Here is a 15,495-nt window from a genome sequence, read left to right on the forward strand (position 1 = left end):
CTTCCTTCCTTCCTTCCTTCCTTCCTTCCTTCCTTCCTTCCTTCCTTTGTTAGTCAACTTGCTTTGTCCTGCCCCAGAGAATGAAGAGAAAGGTGATCACTGCCTTACCTTTTGAAAAGTTGCTATGGGTCATAAAAGTCACATTCTCGTTATCAAGTTGAACCTGGATGGTATCATTAGGCATAAGAAACCAATGAACCTGAAAGGAAATTGAAAGTGTTAAAAGTGGGGTGGCCAGGTAGCACAGTGAGTAAGAGCACCAGCTCCAGTGTTGAGAAGACCTGGAGATAGAATCCCGGGCTCAGACACTTAGCACCCACCCAGAAACACCTGGCCGTGTAACCTTGAGCAAGTTACTTAACCCTGATTGCTTAAAAAAAAAAAAAAAAGAAAGTGTTAAAAGTCCTGTCCAATTAGAGCCATACAGCCCACATGAAAAAAGATGAAACTTGAAATTCAGAGAAGGGCTAAAATAGCTAGATGATACAATGGGTAAGAGTGCTGGCATTGGAGTCAGCAAGACCCTAGTTCTAATCCTGCCTCAGATACTTACTAGCTGTGTGACCCTGGGAAAGTTATTTGACCTCTTTCAGCCTCAGTTTTCTCCTCTATAAAATGGGGCTAAAAATTGCAGCTACTTCATAGTGTTGCTGTGGGAATCCAATGTGATAACACAGACACATACACACATACAATGTTTTGCAAATCTTAAAGTGCTATATAAATGCTATCCATTTATCTAGTATTGTTTTATTTCCCAAGGTCACACATGGAGCCCAATCCACGAGTCCAGTTGTCCTAATGTTGGGCATTCTCCACTTTTCCCTCCTCCCTTTTCCCTTCCTTCTCTATTCCTTTTCCTCTCTACTGAGCTATTTTCTTCCAAGACAAGTCCCCGTGGGTTAGAGGAACCTGAGAGAGTTGTCTGTGGGGAGATGGGAAAGTTCTGTCTCACTTACTGTGTGGTTTATGAGGTTGGACTGGTAGCGGGCAGCAAAGGCAACGAATTTGGTTGCTTGGGCCGACTCCATCTTGGCTGTCCGTCCATGTAGCAGGAAAGAGGAGTTTCCATCCTTGGCTTGAACCAGCAGAAAGTCTCCCAATCCATTGAAGGTGTAGTTGGCACCATCCAGGGTGGTGATATGGGGATCTCCAAACATCCAGGCTGGTAAAGTTGGGGAGACAATGTTACACAATTGGTGTGAAAATGTAAAGGCCTGGGCAGTGGGCAGGGGCAGAGTGCCTGTCTGTGGCCCCCCCCCCCCCCCCCCGACTTCAAATGGTTCCATTTTCTCAATGACATCCCTTAGCCCCAACCCCTTTGGCCAGAGTCCAGCAGTCTTACCAGGTCGAGGGGGCCTATACCCTATACAGCTGACAGGAGGCCTCTTCTGCTGATACAGGTAACACAGGAATGGCTTGTCATTCCACCGGCAGCACCAGTTTTGGGCCTCCATTTCTTGGTCTGTTGAGAACAACAGCTTGTTTAGAGGGGAAATGAAGTAATTGGAGAATCCAAGAGAGAAGACCAGGTGTGAACTTAGGTAAATTCATGGCACCCTCTCTGGGCACCATTTTCTGCCCATCAGCCCCAAGCATGGGTAAAACAGGACTACTTGATATGATTTGGGGGGTCATAGGATTTGGAACTAGAAGAGACCTTATAACATCACTCTAGTCCAAGAGGAGTTCATTTAGTGAAGAAAGCAGGGCCAAGAATGACTTGCTTAAAGTCACATAAAAAATAAGTGACCAAGCCAAGGTTCAAATCCAATTAATTTGAATCCAGGTATTCTTTTCATTATACCGTGTTTACCGTGTTTCCCCGATAATAAGACCTATCCTGAAAATAAGCCCTCCCCTTACTGTGTAAGATTCCTTTAAAATAAGCCCTCCCCCAAAAATAAGCCCTATTGAGATTGCTACTGTAGTGAAGGTGATCCCCTGCGCTACACGCTACATTACGGTACCCTCTGTATGCACCGTTCCCCCCCCCCCGGGTGAAACGCATGCCATGCTCCGAGCTGCATCCAATCAGAGCTGCAGCAGTTGAGCGTGTCATCCTGTTCTTTATTGAATTCATTATTGAATAAAGGTACATTTTTTTGTTCACATTTACCTGTTTATTAAAATTGCTGTCAATGTTCATTAAAATAAGCCCTCCCCTGAAAATAAGCCCTTTGGTGTTTTTCTGTCCAAAAAAATTAATAAGACAGTGTCTTATTATCGGGGAAACACGGTATCAAGCTCTCCTACTCAATCAAGCCTCGAGGATAAAATACATACTTCCTTCTTTAGTTTTTAAGCCCTATGCCACCTAGCCCCACCTCCTGTAATTCAGACAAACTGGCCTGGTTTTTAAATGTTACCCTCCATCCATCTCCCGTCTCCTTGGCTTTGCACTGGTTACCGCCCCCCCCTCCTCCCCATGTGTGGAATGTACTCCCTTCTTACCTTTACTTCATGGCTTCCTTTAAAATGCAGCTCAAGTACCATCTGCTGGATGACACCTTTTCTGATTCCCCCCAACTACTAGAGTCTTCTCTCCCAAACTATCTTGTATCTAACCACTATATTTATATTTCTCTAATATTCATGTACTTACTTTTTTTATTCTGTACCTATTTTTATGCACATGTCTTCCCCATTAGGGTATAAGCTCCTTGTGAGTAGGAATTGTTTCATTTTTTGTGCTTCTATCCCCAGTACTTAACACAGTGCTTGGCACTTAATAAATACTTATTGGTTAATTGATAGTCATTGAAAGATGGAAAAGTTCTCAAGGAGCCCTGTCTCACTCATTGTGTTGTTTATGAGGTTAGGCTGTGAATTTTATTGCTTGGGCTGACTCCATCTTGGCTGACTGTCTTAAAATATTTCCCTCACTGGCCTACTATATAGTCTAAAGTTCTCACTGTTTGAGTCGTTAATGGTTAATTATTTATGTTCATATTATTGTTATTATTATAACATTTTTTTGTTGAGTCATTTCAATCATATCCGACTCTTTGTGACCCCATTTAGGTTTTTTTTGGCAAAAATCCTGGAGTGCTTTGCCATTTCCTTCTTCAGCTCATTTTACAGATAAGGAAACTGAGGCAAACAGGAGATTAAGTGACTTGCCCAAGGTCACTCAGCTAGGAAGTCTCTGAGGCCGGATTTGAACTCAGTAAGAAGAGTCTTCCTGATTCCAGGCCCAGTGCTCTATCTAGCTGTGCTATCTAGATGCCCTTTCAAATAACAGAGGGTGTATAACTTTAGCCTGTGGTTGATATGCCCCCCAAAGTCCTCTTCTGCCTCACCCTTGCAGCATGGAAATGACAGAGGTTCTTTAGAGGATATGCCAGGGGAATACAAGCTTTTCCAAGTTCGAACATGCTGAAAAAGTTTGGAGTATGGGCCAGCTCATGGACTCTTGTTCAGGAATCCATTTAGCTACATTCAGTGACACTTGTCAGCAAATTGGTTGCAGGGTGATCATGGTTTTTCAGCCAGGTAACTACTGGACATCATCTACTTAATTGTAGAAGGATTGTTATTTGTGTGAGTGGAAGGAAGAACCCACATTAATGAATTTACAAGCCCTTGGTTCATTAAAATAGTATAATGTGTATAGTCTAGCCAAATCTGACTGGACAGCCAGGTGGTGCAGTGGATAGGGTGCCTGGCCTGGAGTCAGGAAGACTCATCTCCCTGAGTTCAAATCCAGCCTCAGACACTTACTAGTTATGTGACCTTGGACAATTCACTTAACCCTGTTTGGTTCAGTTTCCTCATCTGTAAAATGAGCTGGAGAAGGAACTAGGCAAACCACTCCAGTACCTTTGCCAAGAAAACCCCTTAGGAAGAGTCCAACGTGACTGAAATGACTGAAACAACAAAGAAATTAAGCTTGGAGCATTTGCATGTAACTCTCCATTGATGGAGAGAAAACAGACTTCACTGACTTGGCTGGGTCTGTGTGAAGGCCATAGTTGACTGGACAGCTTTAGAGAAGAGAGATATTCTTCTGCCTTTTGGGGGGAGAAGACATAAGTTGTTCTAGACTAGTCAAACTAGATTTGAACTGGAGCCACTAAACTCTATATAAGGATCCTCCTGGCAGCACATTGACTTAGAAAACCACATATTACCATCATCTAGTTCTATCCTACTTTTATTTATTTTGCTAAATATTTCCCAATTACATTTTTTTAGTTTTTTTTAAAATTTTATTTCTAATTTGTGGAATAAAACAAATATTTCCATAATACAGTACAATAAAAAGATGATTATAAATGAAACTGCAAATCTGCTATGCACAACTTGCCAATCCTTTAAAATATGCAGCAAAATTGTCATGTAAATTTCTTTTTTTTCTTCCCCAACAGCCCTCCCCCCCCGCCCATGGCTACCATCCCAATTACATTTTAAATTAATCCTGGAGTGATCAGGAACGTTGCCCATCAATGTTGGACATCTTTGTTCTAGACCCTATTCACAAAGAACTTTGGAGAGAGAATAGACTTTAGTAAGCAGCAGTCATATTGACTGAGGAGCTGGCTTTCTTCTAAATGCCTGCCTTCCAAAGTCTGTCCTCTCCCTGAAATCCCTGAAATGAGTCTGGAATAGTGTGCATGCTCTCTGAAAGCAGGAAGGGAAAGGAATAGTGAATCTTTTCTGTCCAAAGTTCTCATGCCAACTTTGCCCCTCACTGTAGGCACACAGCTTGGAGTTTCCCTCTCCACCAATGAGAAGAGTCTTATACAAATGTGATAGTAATGGAATATAAAGATCCCCCTGTATTGGCTTGGTTTTCAAATTGATTGTGTTAAAACCCAGAGCTTGTTAATCCTACCTGTGGGATGGACTTGTTGATGTGAAAAGAGAGTCCTGAACTGGAAGAAGCTGGTGATGTAGATTTGGAGAGACAAGAGAGAGGCAGAAGAACTTTTTGGAAGCAGCACCCTCGTGGAGGAAGAGAGAGACTGAGAGGATTGCTGAGGGCCACTTGGAATCGCCCTGGACTTTTGAGACCTGCCCCCAGAGCTGCCAAGGACTGAGGAGACATGGCTGTTTTGCTGGTACTTTGTCTGTCTGTTTTGATGTTGTTTTGCCAGATTTGTCCACTGGTGAAAGACAGTCCTGTTGAAGAAGTCCTGGAACCTGGCTGTTGGCTAAGAGCTCCTGAGACTGTCCTGCAGACAGAGAGTGAATACTGTCCACTGGTGAAGTACAGTGCTGTTGTTGCAGGGGTCTGGGAACCTTTCTGTTGGTTCAGAAGCCCTGAAGAAGGATTTTCTTGTTGTATGTTTACAGAAATCCTGGGAGAGGGTTTTGCTAATGTTTTCAGGGGTCCTAGGACTGTTCTGCAGACAAGGATGAATTAATGAAGAGACTGGCAATGTATCTTGTGGCCTTGCTCAGCTTTGTCTCCCCAGGATTTCTGTAAACATACAACAAGAAAATCCTTCTTCAGGGCTTCTGAACCAACAGAAAGGTTCCCAGACCCCTGCAACAACAGCACTGCCCTCCACCAGTGGACAGTATTCACTCTCTGTCTGCAGGACAGTCTCAGGAGCTCTTAGCCAACAGCCAGGTTCCAGGACTTCTTCAACAGGACTGCCTTTCACCAGTGGACAAATCTGGCAAAACAACATCAAAACAGACAGACAAAGTACCAGCAAAACAGCCATGTCTCCTCAGTCCTTGGCAGCTCTGGGGGCAGGTCTCAAAAGTCCAGGGCGATTCCAAGTGGCCCTCAGCAATCCTCTCAGTCTCTCTCTCCCTCCACGAGGGTGCTGCTTCCAAAATGTTCTTCTGCCTCTCTCTTGTCTCTCCAAATCTATGTCACCAGCTCCTTCCAGTTCAGGACTCTCTTTTCACATCAACAAGTCCATCCCACAGGTGGGATTAACAAGCTCTGGGTTTTAACACAATCAATTTGAAAACCAAGCCAAATACAGGGGGATCTTTATATTCCATTACTATCACAACAAATGACCTGAACTCAGCTGGAGTCCTGAATTATGTTCTTATAAGTGCTTAAGGGTCCTTGTATCCCTTATGAAAGATATACCAAACTCCACAGCACAGCTGCTGACCCCTGATTTAGGAGGTTCAGAGCATGCTCTGAAGCATGGCAGTACAAGGTTATATAGACAGTTGTTACTGTTCAGTCACTTTTTGGTTGTGTCTAACTTTTTGTTACCCCATTTGGGGTTTTCTTGACAAAGATACTAGAGTGGTTCACCATTTCCTTCTCCATATATAAGTAGATACCAATGCTGATGGGTCAATGGAAGGAACTCATGATGGCTATGCTAAATAAGGTTTGGAGGCAAAAATTCTGAAACAGGAGCACCTAGGTGTTGCAGTGAATAGAGCACTGGCCCTGGAGTTCAAATCTGGCCTCAGACACTTAACACTTACTAGCTGTGTGACCTGGGGAAGTCACTTAACCCCGATTGCCCTGCCTTCCCCCCTCCAAAAATTTTTTTTAATTAAAAAAAGAAATTCTGAAACAAACTTTGCCAACTTTAGAAATTTTCTTTATAATCTATAGAGCCTTGACTTCCAGGGATACAACTCATTTTCACATACAAATTATAGCTTGTGAACAGGCAGATATAGTTCACCTTAACTGGGCACCTGCCCCTTTATAGCCCATGGACAGAACACACAGATCCCAAGACTGACCTCGAGGTGAAGAAGAGGGCAGAGAAAGGTGTTGCAGGCCTTGGAGCTTGCCTAGGGATGTGGTGGGGTGTTATTCCCACCTCAAACACCAGGAAGAGGACTCAATATCTCAGAAGCATTACCACTGAGATAATGCAGAAGTGACTATGGTACTACGGGAGCCAGGCAAAAAAAAAAAACAACATACCTGGAACCTAAAAACTATTATAAGGGTTATGGACCTAGGGCTAAAAGGAACTTTAGAGGTCATGAAGTTCCAAACCCCTTCATTTTAAAGATGAGGAAACTGAGGCCCAGGAAAGTGAAATGACTTGTCCACAGGCATACAGGTAGTGTCAGAGGAAGGATTTGAACTCAGGACTTCTATTTCCAGAGTCAGAGCTTGCTCCACTGTACAGTGGTACCCTTTAAAATAAAAAAAAATTCAAAATATATCAACTGTTACAAGTTTAAAGCAAATCTAGAGGAATTCATTTTAGAGGACTCAGGATATAGTAGTAGCGGTGCTAGACTTGGGGTTAGGAGACCTAGGTTCAAATTCTGCTTCAAATACTTAACAGCATGTGACCCTGGGCAATTTACTTAGGATCCTTGATACAGAGCTGGGGAGGAACCCAGAGGCTGGCTAGTCCAATCCATTAATTCTAAAGACAAGGAAATGAGCCACCAAGGTGACATGTAAGAAACATCAGAGGCATAACTTGAACCCAGGTCCTCTGACTAGAGCCAGTGCTTTTTCCATTGCCCCATATGCTGCCTATTCCTCTTCTAAGACTCAGTTTCCTCAACTTTCTAGCCACATGACAGTATAACTTTATCTCAGGTTCCTCATCTGAAAAATGGAATTTTAAAAATAGTATCTACCTTACAGTGTGATTATGAAGATCAAGCTAGATATTTGTAAAGAATTTTAAGTGTTATATACATGTCAGCTGTTACTATTTTACCCCTTTTAACACTTTTTGTATATGTTTTAAAAAATTTGATTGTTACAGACCAAATAGGTTCTACTTGTTTTTAAAATGACAGTTGTTGAATGTATAGATCAATCAATCAATCAACAAGCATTTATTAAGTGCCCAGGGATCTTATCTTCTAAAATATGAGATTACCAATAGATAGCTGACCCAGTGGTGGACTAGGATCCAACCTAAGAGAATCCTTGGAAATATCTCTAGAGTCAACTCTAATTTTCTCCTCTGAAAGACTGGTCAGGATCTGAACTCTGAGAGCAGTGGGCTTTCTGGACTGGGAAGACCCTTCTTTTCTTTTTTTCTTCTATCCCCCTCCCTCCTTTCCTTCCTTTTTTCTTCCATTCTCTCTCCCTCCCTTCCTTCCTTTTTTCTCCTTTCCTTCCTTCCTAGCTAATGACAGGCAAGAATGAAAGGGCAAGGGGCTATAAAGCTTCATTTTTAAAGTACAGGAATAGAACTTACCTGGGAAAAGCAGTGGTTTGCAAAGAAGTGGAGGTGGGGTTAGGGAAGATCTGGTCAGACCACAGAAGGCACACTCACCAAGGTCCCAAGGGTTCTGGATGCTCCAGCCATCACGAAGCTCTCCCCAGATACCATACACACAGCAGATGCTCCCTCGCCAGGAGGAAAAGCTACAGAGCTGCCTTCTGTTGATCGAACCTACAACAAACCCCAATCCTGCTCACATCCCAGCTCTGGGTGGTTTTGGTGAGGGTGACAATAGGGTGGCAAGCATAATTCCCAAACCATTCCTGTATCCTACTTCCCTGGGGAATTGGGAGGCTTGGAAAATTGGGAGAGAGTATGGAAGCAAATTAAAAAATATTTTTACTTCAACTGAAAATATTAAGAAATAAATATTCCTCAAATGTAACAAAAAGGTCTTTTTTTTCCAGACTTTCCCCTTTAGAAAAGTATAAAAGGTCAAGAACAAAAGCTAATATCTGAGAAAAATGGGTTAAGGATGGTTGCTATTGTTATTTGTCCTCCATCCTTGAAAAGGACCATGACAGCAGGAAGGTGCATGACTTACAAGTGTATTGGATTTAAGTAAGGGAGGGCTGTGCAAAGTCACCAGCCTCGCTTTCTTCTCTGGAGCTGTCAGGGTCCAGTGGTATCAGGACGTCTGGAGATGACCTCCATTAAGAATGGTAACCAAAATTAAAATAAGAAATCCCATGTTTCTAGTTAAGATCATTGTCTCCTCCATTTCCAAGTGGGTTAAAAGTTATGACCCACTAAAAATAGCCTCTTTCCCCTCTTTCTCTCCCTCTGGAGAGATTAGGGTATCGATCAGTGTAGAACCCTTGAGGGTAGTGGTTAAAGAAAGAACTGGGTAGTATTTGGGGAAGATTAAGTGATTATTGTTCTATTATGGAACAGGTTCATCACAAACTGTATTTTATTATATTGTGACTATTTTTCTTATTCAACATTCCTATAAATGTTACTTCAAATTATCTGAGGGCATGAGAATGGGGCAGGGAAATTATGTCAGTTTTGGTATTTCTCTTTTTAAACTAGAAATGCCCAAATTTAGGATAGTTGTGAAAACAAATAATTTCTGCCAGACTTGTGTCTAAAACTCAGAGGACACTATTAATATTTTTTCTTTGATAACAGTGTAGCTTGAATTCATTGGGAGGAACTGGGGACCCAGGGTAGGGCAAAGAAGCTGTTGCAGGAAGGACTGGGGAATGGAGCAGGAAGGGAAGAATGATGGTTAGAGAAGAGGGAGAGAGAGAATGGCAGGGAGACTGGTCTGAAGGAGGAGTTCAGGAGATGGGGAGAGGGTATCACCTGTTGTAACTGGCTGAAATCGCAGGTCCCATACACCCTGCTGCCAGGAGCAAGGACAAAACAGGTTCCAGTTCCATCCACGCACTGAGTTCTGCTTCAGCCACTGCAGACACTTCAAGCGGTAGTTTGGTCGTATGTCCCACTCTCTTTGTAACCTGTATATCTGAAAACCCCTTAAGCCTGGGGTGGAAGATAGGGAAGGAGAGAGAGGGGAGGCTTAGACCAGGTCACAGCCATAGTTTAGTTTCATTTGGGGTTTTAGGGACAATTGGTAGTTTGAAAAAAACATACACCCCATTTCCCATACTAGTCTTCCATCTTGTTTTTCCTTCACTGCACAGCCTGGGATTTTCTGACAGGATCATAAAGATCATAGATTCAGAGGTGGAAAGGATTTCAGAGGTAATTTAGTCCAATTCTTTTATTTTAGATATAAAAAAACTCAGGCCCCAGTAGCTTAAATGACTTCTCCAAATTCACAAAGATAGTAAATGACTCAACACATCCTATTTGGGTTTCCCTCCAAGAATCTCAGAGATAAACATAAAGAAGATTTTAGAAAGGAGGCTTTATTTACCCCAGCATGTCCATCCAGACAGGGATAAAAGCAGAGAAGCTACTAAGAGAAGAGCTCAGAAAGTTGGGGCAGGAGTGAGGCTGAGGGTCGCTACATCAGGAAGACTGGTGTAAACCTTCTGCATTAGGAGTTTGATGTGTTCCTAAATTCCCTAGGGCTGAGACCCTTCTGTCAGTCCTCATAGTAACAAATTTCTCCTCCTGCTCAACTGAATTTGTCTTAATTCTAATATTATTTTCATATCATGAATTACAAAATTGACTTATGCTCTGCAATTTCTTGTTGTTTGGTTTGGGGGCCAAAACCACTACTTTCATATATGCTCTGTGTCTACTATTTTTCTGAAAGTGTGTGAATAAAATGAAGGCAATTCTGTTACCTGTTTCAGAACCTTTGACCTGATCTGGACGATATTTCTCTTCTGGGGGCCTTGAGGTCAATGGATCATTGAAGAAAAATCCATCTCCACTGGGAACAAAGAAAAGACCTGAGATTGCAATGCCTGCTAAGATTAGGGGCTGTCAGTCTTAAAAAAAAAAAAAAAGGATACTCTATGTTCTGTGGACAGAGCCCTGTACGAGGTACTGTGAGGCATCTGAGCTATAACCCTAGGACACACATAGGAAATGTATGAATTCACTCAATTAGGAACCAAGGAAATACAAATAGCAGAAAAATGAGACTGAGCCTAGTTGTGTCTGTTCCAGAAAGGGACTGAGAAGCGCTTCTAGAAGGCAACTCAGGGGAGAGAAGGAGGAACTCAGCACTTTAGCATTTTGGATAAAAATGACTTCACTGAGACATCTTTTATTCTCCCTTCCAACAGGGGGAAAAAGTATGAAGGAAGAAAAAAAAGGGCGTTTGCCATCTTGCCCATTTACTTTGCATATATTTTACATTTACTTATCTGTATATATGTTGTATCCCACAGTAGAAGGTAAACTCCTTGGGGAGGCTAGGTGGTACAGCAAGTAAAATGCCAGCCCTGGAGTCAGGAGGACCCGAGTTTGGTTCTGGCCTCAGACACAACACCCACACAGGAAAACTAGCCATGTAACCTTGGGCAAGTTACTTAACCCCAGTTGCCCTCCCAAAGGATAAAAAAAAAAAAAAGGTAAGCTCCTTTAAGGGAGGGGCTGTTTTTATTTTTGCCTCTGTGTCCCCAGGGCCTAGCAAAGTGCCTGGCACATAGTGGATGCCTAATAAATGTTCATTGAATTGAATTTGAGTCAATATAAATAAGGGACATCTGTGTTATATGGGGAATGGGGGGGGAGGGAAGGAAGTCATGTATATCTATATCTGAAATGATGTTTTGTGTCCTTTCTTAGAATCAAGTATGACAAACGGGAAGCTAAATTTATAGTAACAGTCATCTTCCACATGCTACCTGGAGAAGCCTATGAGAACATCAGCTGCTGAGGGTGGGGGCACAGCCCACTGCATTCCACCATTTTGGTAAAGGATAAGGGCAAAAGAGAGGCTCCCATCAGTCGTGAGGATGGCCTGGAAGGTGTTGTCCTAGAGGTTTGGGACAAACATATAGATACTCAGTAAGTAGTCAATTTTCTCTATATTGCATGGACATCATGTTAAATACCACCCTTCTCTCTGCCTCCTAACATACTCAGTGTTTTAGGTCAAACAATAATGAGAAATTACATATATATATACATATACATATACATAGATATATGTATGTATTTGTCATCAACTCATTTGGGTCTTTAGAGAAGTTTTCATCCATTGCTCTCTCAAAGCACTTTACAAACTGGAAAATGTTTCTTTATAATTCATTTCTAGAAGGTGAGAAAAATCACTCCATATTACAGTTTAAAATTAGAAAAGGTAGTTTACAGGACATGATTAAAGGGATCAAAGTTTCTTAGCTGGAATAAGAGAAAGTCAAAGGACACCTTCATCAGCCCCCTCAGATATATTGTACATAAAATGGTGATCTACTATTCTCTTACTTAAGAAAAAGGATAAAAGAAATTGAAGCAGTGGGGACGAGAAATTTCTTAAAGTATCTTATATGTATATCTTGTGTTCACAGCTCTTAGCTTGGTGCTTTATACATAACTGCTTTGCAATAAATATTGGAATGAATGAATGACACTGAAAAGAGATTTCCATCTGTAAGGGCTGTCACTCCCCTCCCCGGAGTAGGTTACTAAGTAGTTTTGGTTAAATCTCTCTGGGAAACTTTTAAGACCATGTTAAGTAGCTTTCTTACTGGAGGAGAACTTTGGGAGCCCTCTCTAGCCTAAAGGTTCTTGGTTGCTTCTTTTCAGATGTCTATACAGGGAGCTTTCTGAGTCTTTCCCCTTACCCCAGATATTCTCTGGGCTGGGTATGGAGGGGCTTTCACCCATGTGATCTTCAGGGTCCATCTGGCCTCATACTGGATCCCAGTAAATTTTTGAATCTGAGATTCCACTTCTTTCAGGAAGCTGTATTCTTCCCCATAGAATGTGTTGTATTCCTAGGAAAAAGAGAGGAAAATATAAAGACCTACCCAGAATCCCTTTCAGTTGCCCACCCCTCCTTCCTCTAGGTTTCTCCTTTAACCCCTAGGATTTCATATCATTTTTTCAACAACTCGAGTCTTCTTATTAAGTATCTTTCAATATTTTCCAAGCCTTTGTCCCTTCCCTCGACCCCATCCTGGAATTTATATTGTTACTAGTGTGAATCAGGTGTTTGCTTTTTGCTCTTAGTAATTCCTCTAAGAGTATCAGAGGACATTTTCACAGAAAGCATCTTAATGGACTTCACCCCCTCTTTGTGAGCAAAACAGTCCAAGAACTATTCTCTTCCTTTTACAACATGAGAAACTGAGGCACTAAGTGATATCTCTTAGGATTTCCTTATCTTTAGAATGGAGGAGGGAAGAAGGGGAGTGGATGAGATTACCCCATATGGTAGAGGTAATCTTCCCTAGAACGCTTACAGTTCTAACATTCTATGATTCAAAAATAATAACCTTTATTTGTTTGCTATATGCCAGGCACTGTGCTAACCACTTCACAATTATTCTCTCATTTGGTCTTCATAACAATCCTATAAAATAGGTTATTATTATTATTATTCCCCTTTTACAGATGAGGGAACTGAGGCAAAGGTTAAATGATTTGTCCAGAGTTATGCAGTTAGTGTTAAGGCTGGATTTAGATTCAGGTCTCTCTGCCTCCAGACCAAGGGCTCTATCCACTGGGCTGAGCTGAAGTCTTTTGGCCTCTAACCAAGTATTCTTTCCACTAGGGCTTTCAGACCTCCGACTTCCTTTCCCTAGACCTGGATTGTCACCTTACAAATGAATCGTTTATTCTAAACACAGGATCAATTAGAAGTCTGGCCACCAGCAGGAAGCTGGAATTCATCAGGAGGTGGTTGTTGTTTTTGTCCTTGACATGGGGACCATGACATCAGGAAGGTGACGTCATGACAAGCAAGTGAATTGGATTTAAGTGAAGCAGGGATGTGGCAAGTCATGGGGAAGTAAACACAGGTGGACAGGACTGGGGTTCAAAGAACACTCCTAGTAGTAAGGATCCAGCTGGGTGTCTTTCCTCTTCTCAGTCTCTCCAATTAAATCCTACCCACTCTTTGTATTTGTATCTCCAGTACCTATCACAGTGCCTGCCATGTCCTTTTTTTGGGGGGGGGAGGGGGGAATGCAGGGTAATTAGGGTTAAGTGACTTGTCCAAGTCAATTGTCTGTGGTGTGTCAAATGTCTGAGGCTGGATTTGAACTCAAATCCACCTGACTCCAGGGCCAGTACTCGATTCAAAGGTGCCACCTAGCTGCCCCTGGCATGTGCTTATTAACTGATCTTTCAGAGCCCAGTTCATATACCAACTTCTCCATGAAGCCTTCTCTTGCTAGACCAGCTAGAAACAGCTTCTCCTGCCTTTCCCTCTCAGTAGCAATTATTCTGCCTAGTCACACATCTAAGTTATCTCTATCACCCCTTACTTCCCTTTTGCTGCAGTAAAGCTTTTAAAAATTAAATAATTAAAATTAAATAATCAGAGTTAATTCAATTTAACACGCATTTTTTAATGTCAATGTTTATTTAAATTGATCATGTGAGAAGGCTACTTAATGGGCACTGTTGGCCACTAAAGAGCAAAGTGACTATGAAAAGAGGTAAGGAATCATGGTGAGGAGATTGAATATGATGCCTTTTCTTTAGATTTCTTTTTGGCAGAAAAGAGAGAGGAGGAAGCACGAAAGGCAGGAATTTCTGAATAGGCTCACAGCAGGGGCATACTGTTTTGAGAGAAAGTAGACAAGTGAAATGAGGAGAAATAAAAGTTATAAAATGGAAACAGGTAAAAATATGAGCAAGAACAATGTAAATTCTATGAATCAAACAATTCTTTTTTTTCTTTTAACATTTTTCCTGTCATTTTTATTTAAAGTTTTGAATTACAAATTTTATTCCTCCCTTCCTACTCCCCCCAGATGATAAGCAATTTAATATAGGTTACACATGTGCAATTATGTAAAACATTTCCATGTCAGTCATTTTGTACAAGATGACATGAATTTTAAAAATGGAAGAAAGTGAAAAATAGCTTGCTTCAGTCTGTATTCAAACAAGATCAGTTCTTTCTCTGGAGGTGAATAGTATGCTTTATCATTAGTCCTTTGGGATTGTCTTGCATCATTACATTGCTGAGAATAGCTAAGTCATTCACAGTTCTTCCTCAATATTGCTGCTACTGTCCTCAACATTTTCCTGGTTCTGTTCACTTCACTATGGATCAGTTCTTGTAAGTCTTTCCAGGTTTTCCTGAAATCATTCTGCTTGTCATTTCTTATAGTACAATAATATTCTATTATAGACAGCTTGTTTAGGCATTGTCCAGTTGATGGGCATCCCCTCAATTTCCAATTCTTAGCCACAACAAAAAGAGCTACTATAAATATTTTTGTAAAAATAGATCCTGTCCCTTTTTTTGGATGTCTTTGGAATATAGACCTAGGTATTGCTCTCCAAAATTGTTGGATCAGTTCACAGCTCCACCAACAGTGCATTAAGTGGCCCCATTTTCCCATATCCCCTCCAACATCCAACATTTTCCTTTTTTGTCATATTAGCCAATTTGATAGATGTGAAGTGCTATCTCAGAGTTATTTTAATTTGCATTTCTCTAATAGTGATTCAGAGCATTTTTTCATATGACTACAGTTCTTTGTCTGAAAACTGCCTGTTTATATCCTTTGACCATTTATAACTTGGGGAATGACTTGTATTTTTATAAGCTTGACTCATTTCTGTATATATTTGAGAAAGAGTCAATACAATCCTTACAGACCTAAGATTTGGGAAGGGAAAGCCTATTGGCAAATACACTAGGACTATTAAATTACAGTGAAGATGCTGGCATTTCTTCACCACAGAGTTCCTTTTATCAGTCAAAACTGAGGACCAGATGTCTGGCCCTATCCTATTG

At 41.4% G+C, this 15,495-nt stretch overlaps 1 protein-coding gene across 1 annotated transcript in view; it reads right to left on the reverse strand.

Annotated features, from left to right (window-relative positions):
• MUC4 (mucin 4, cell surface associated) overlaps positions 1-15,495 on the reverse strand; it is a 47,097-nt gene that overhangs the window by 26,136 nt on the left and 5,466 nt on the right. The window contains exons 3-10 of the mRNA XM_069065046.1: positions 12,362-12,514; positions 11,420-11,550; positions 10,409-10,497; positions 9,453-9,632; positions 8,193-8,312; positions 1,346-1,465; positions 960-1,165; positions 101-199 (exon numbers count right to left, since the gene is read on the reverse strand). Of these exons, the coding sequence (XP_068921147.1) occupies positions 101-199; positions 960-1,165; positions 1,346-1,465; positions 8,193-8,312; positions 9,453-9,632; positions 10,409-10,497; positions 11,420-11,550; positions 12,362-12,514 (1,098 nt within the window). The remainder of the gene's footprint in view (positions 1-100; positions 200-959; positions 1,166-1,345; positions 1,466-8,192; positions 8,313-9,452; positions 9,633-10,408; positions 10,498-11,419; positions 11,551-12,361; positions 12,515-15,495) is intronic.

The sequence above is a fragment of the Petaurus breviceps genome, unplaced genomic scaffold, assembly GCF_028583685.1.
Source record: "Petaurus breviceps papuanus isolate PSGF00001 unplaced genomic scaffold, PetGlider_PUasm1.0 90654, whole genome shotgun sequence".
NCBI lineage: Eukaryota > Metazoa > Chordata > Mammalia > Diprotodontia > Petauridae > Petaurus > Petaurus breviceps.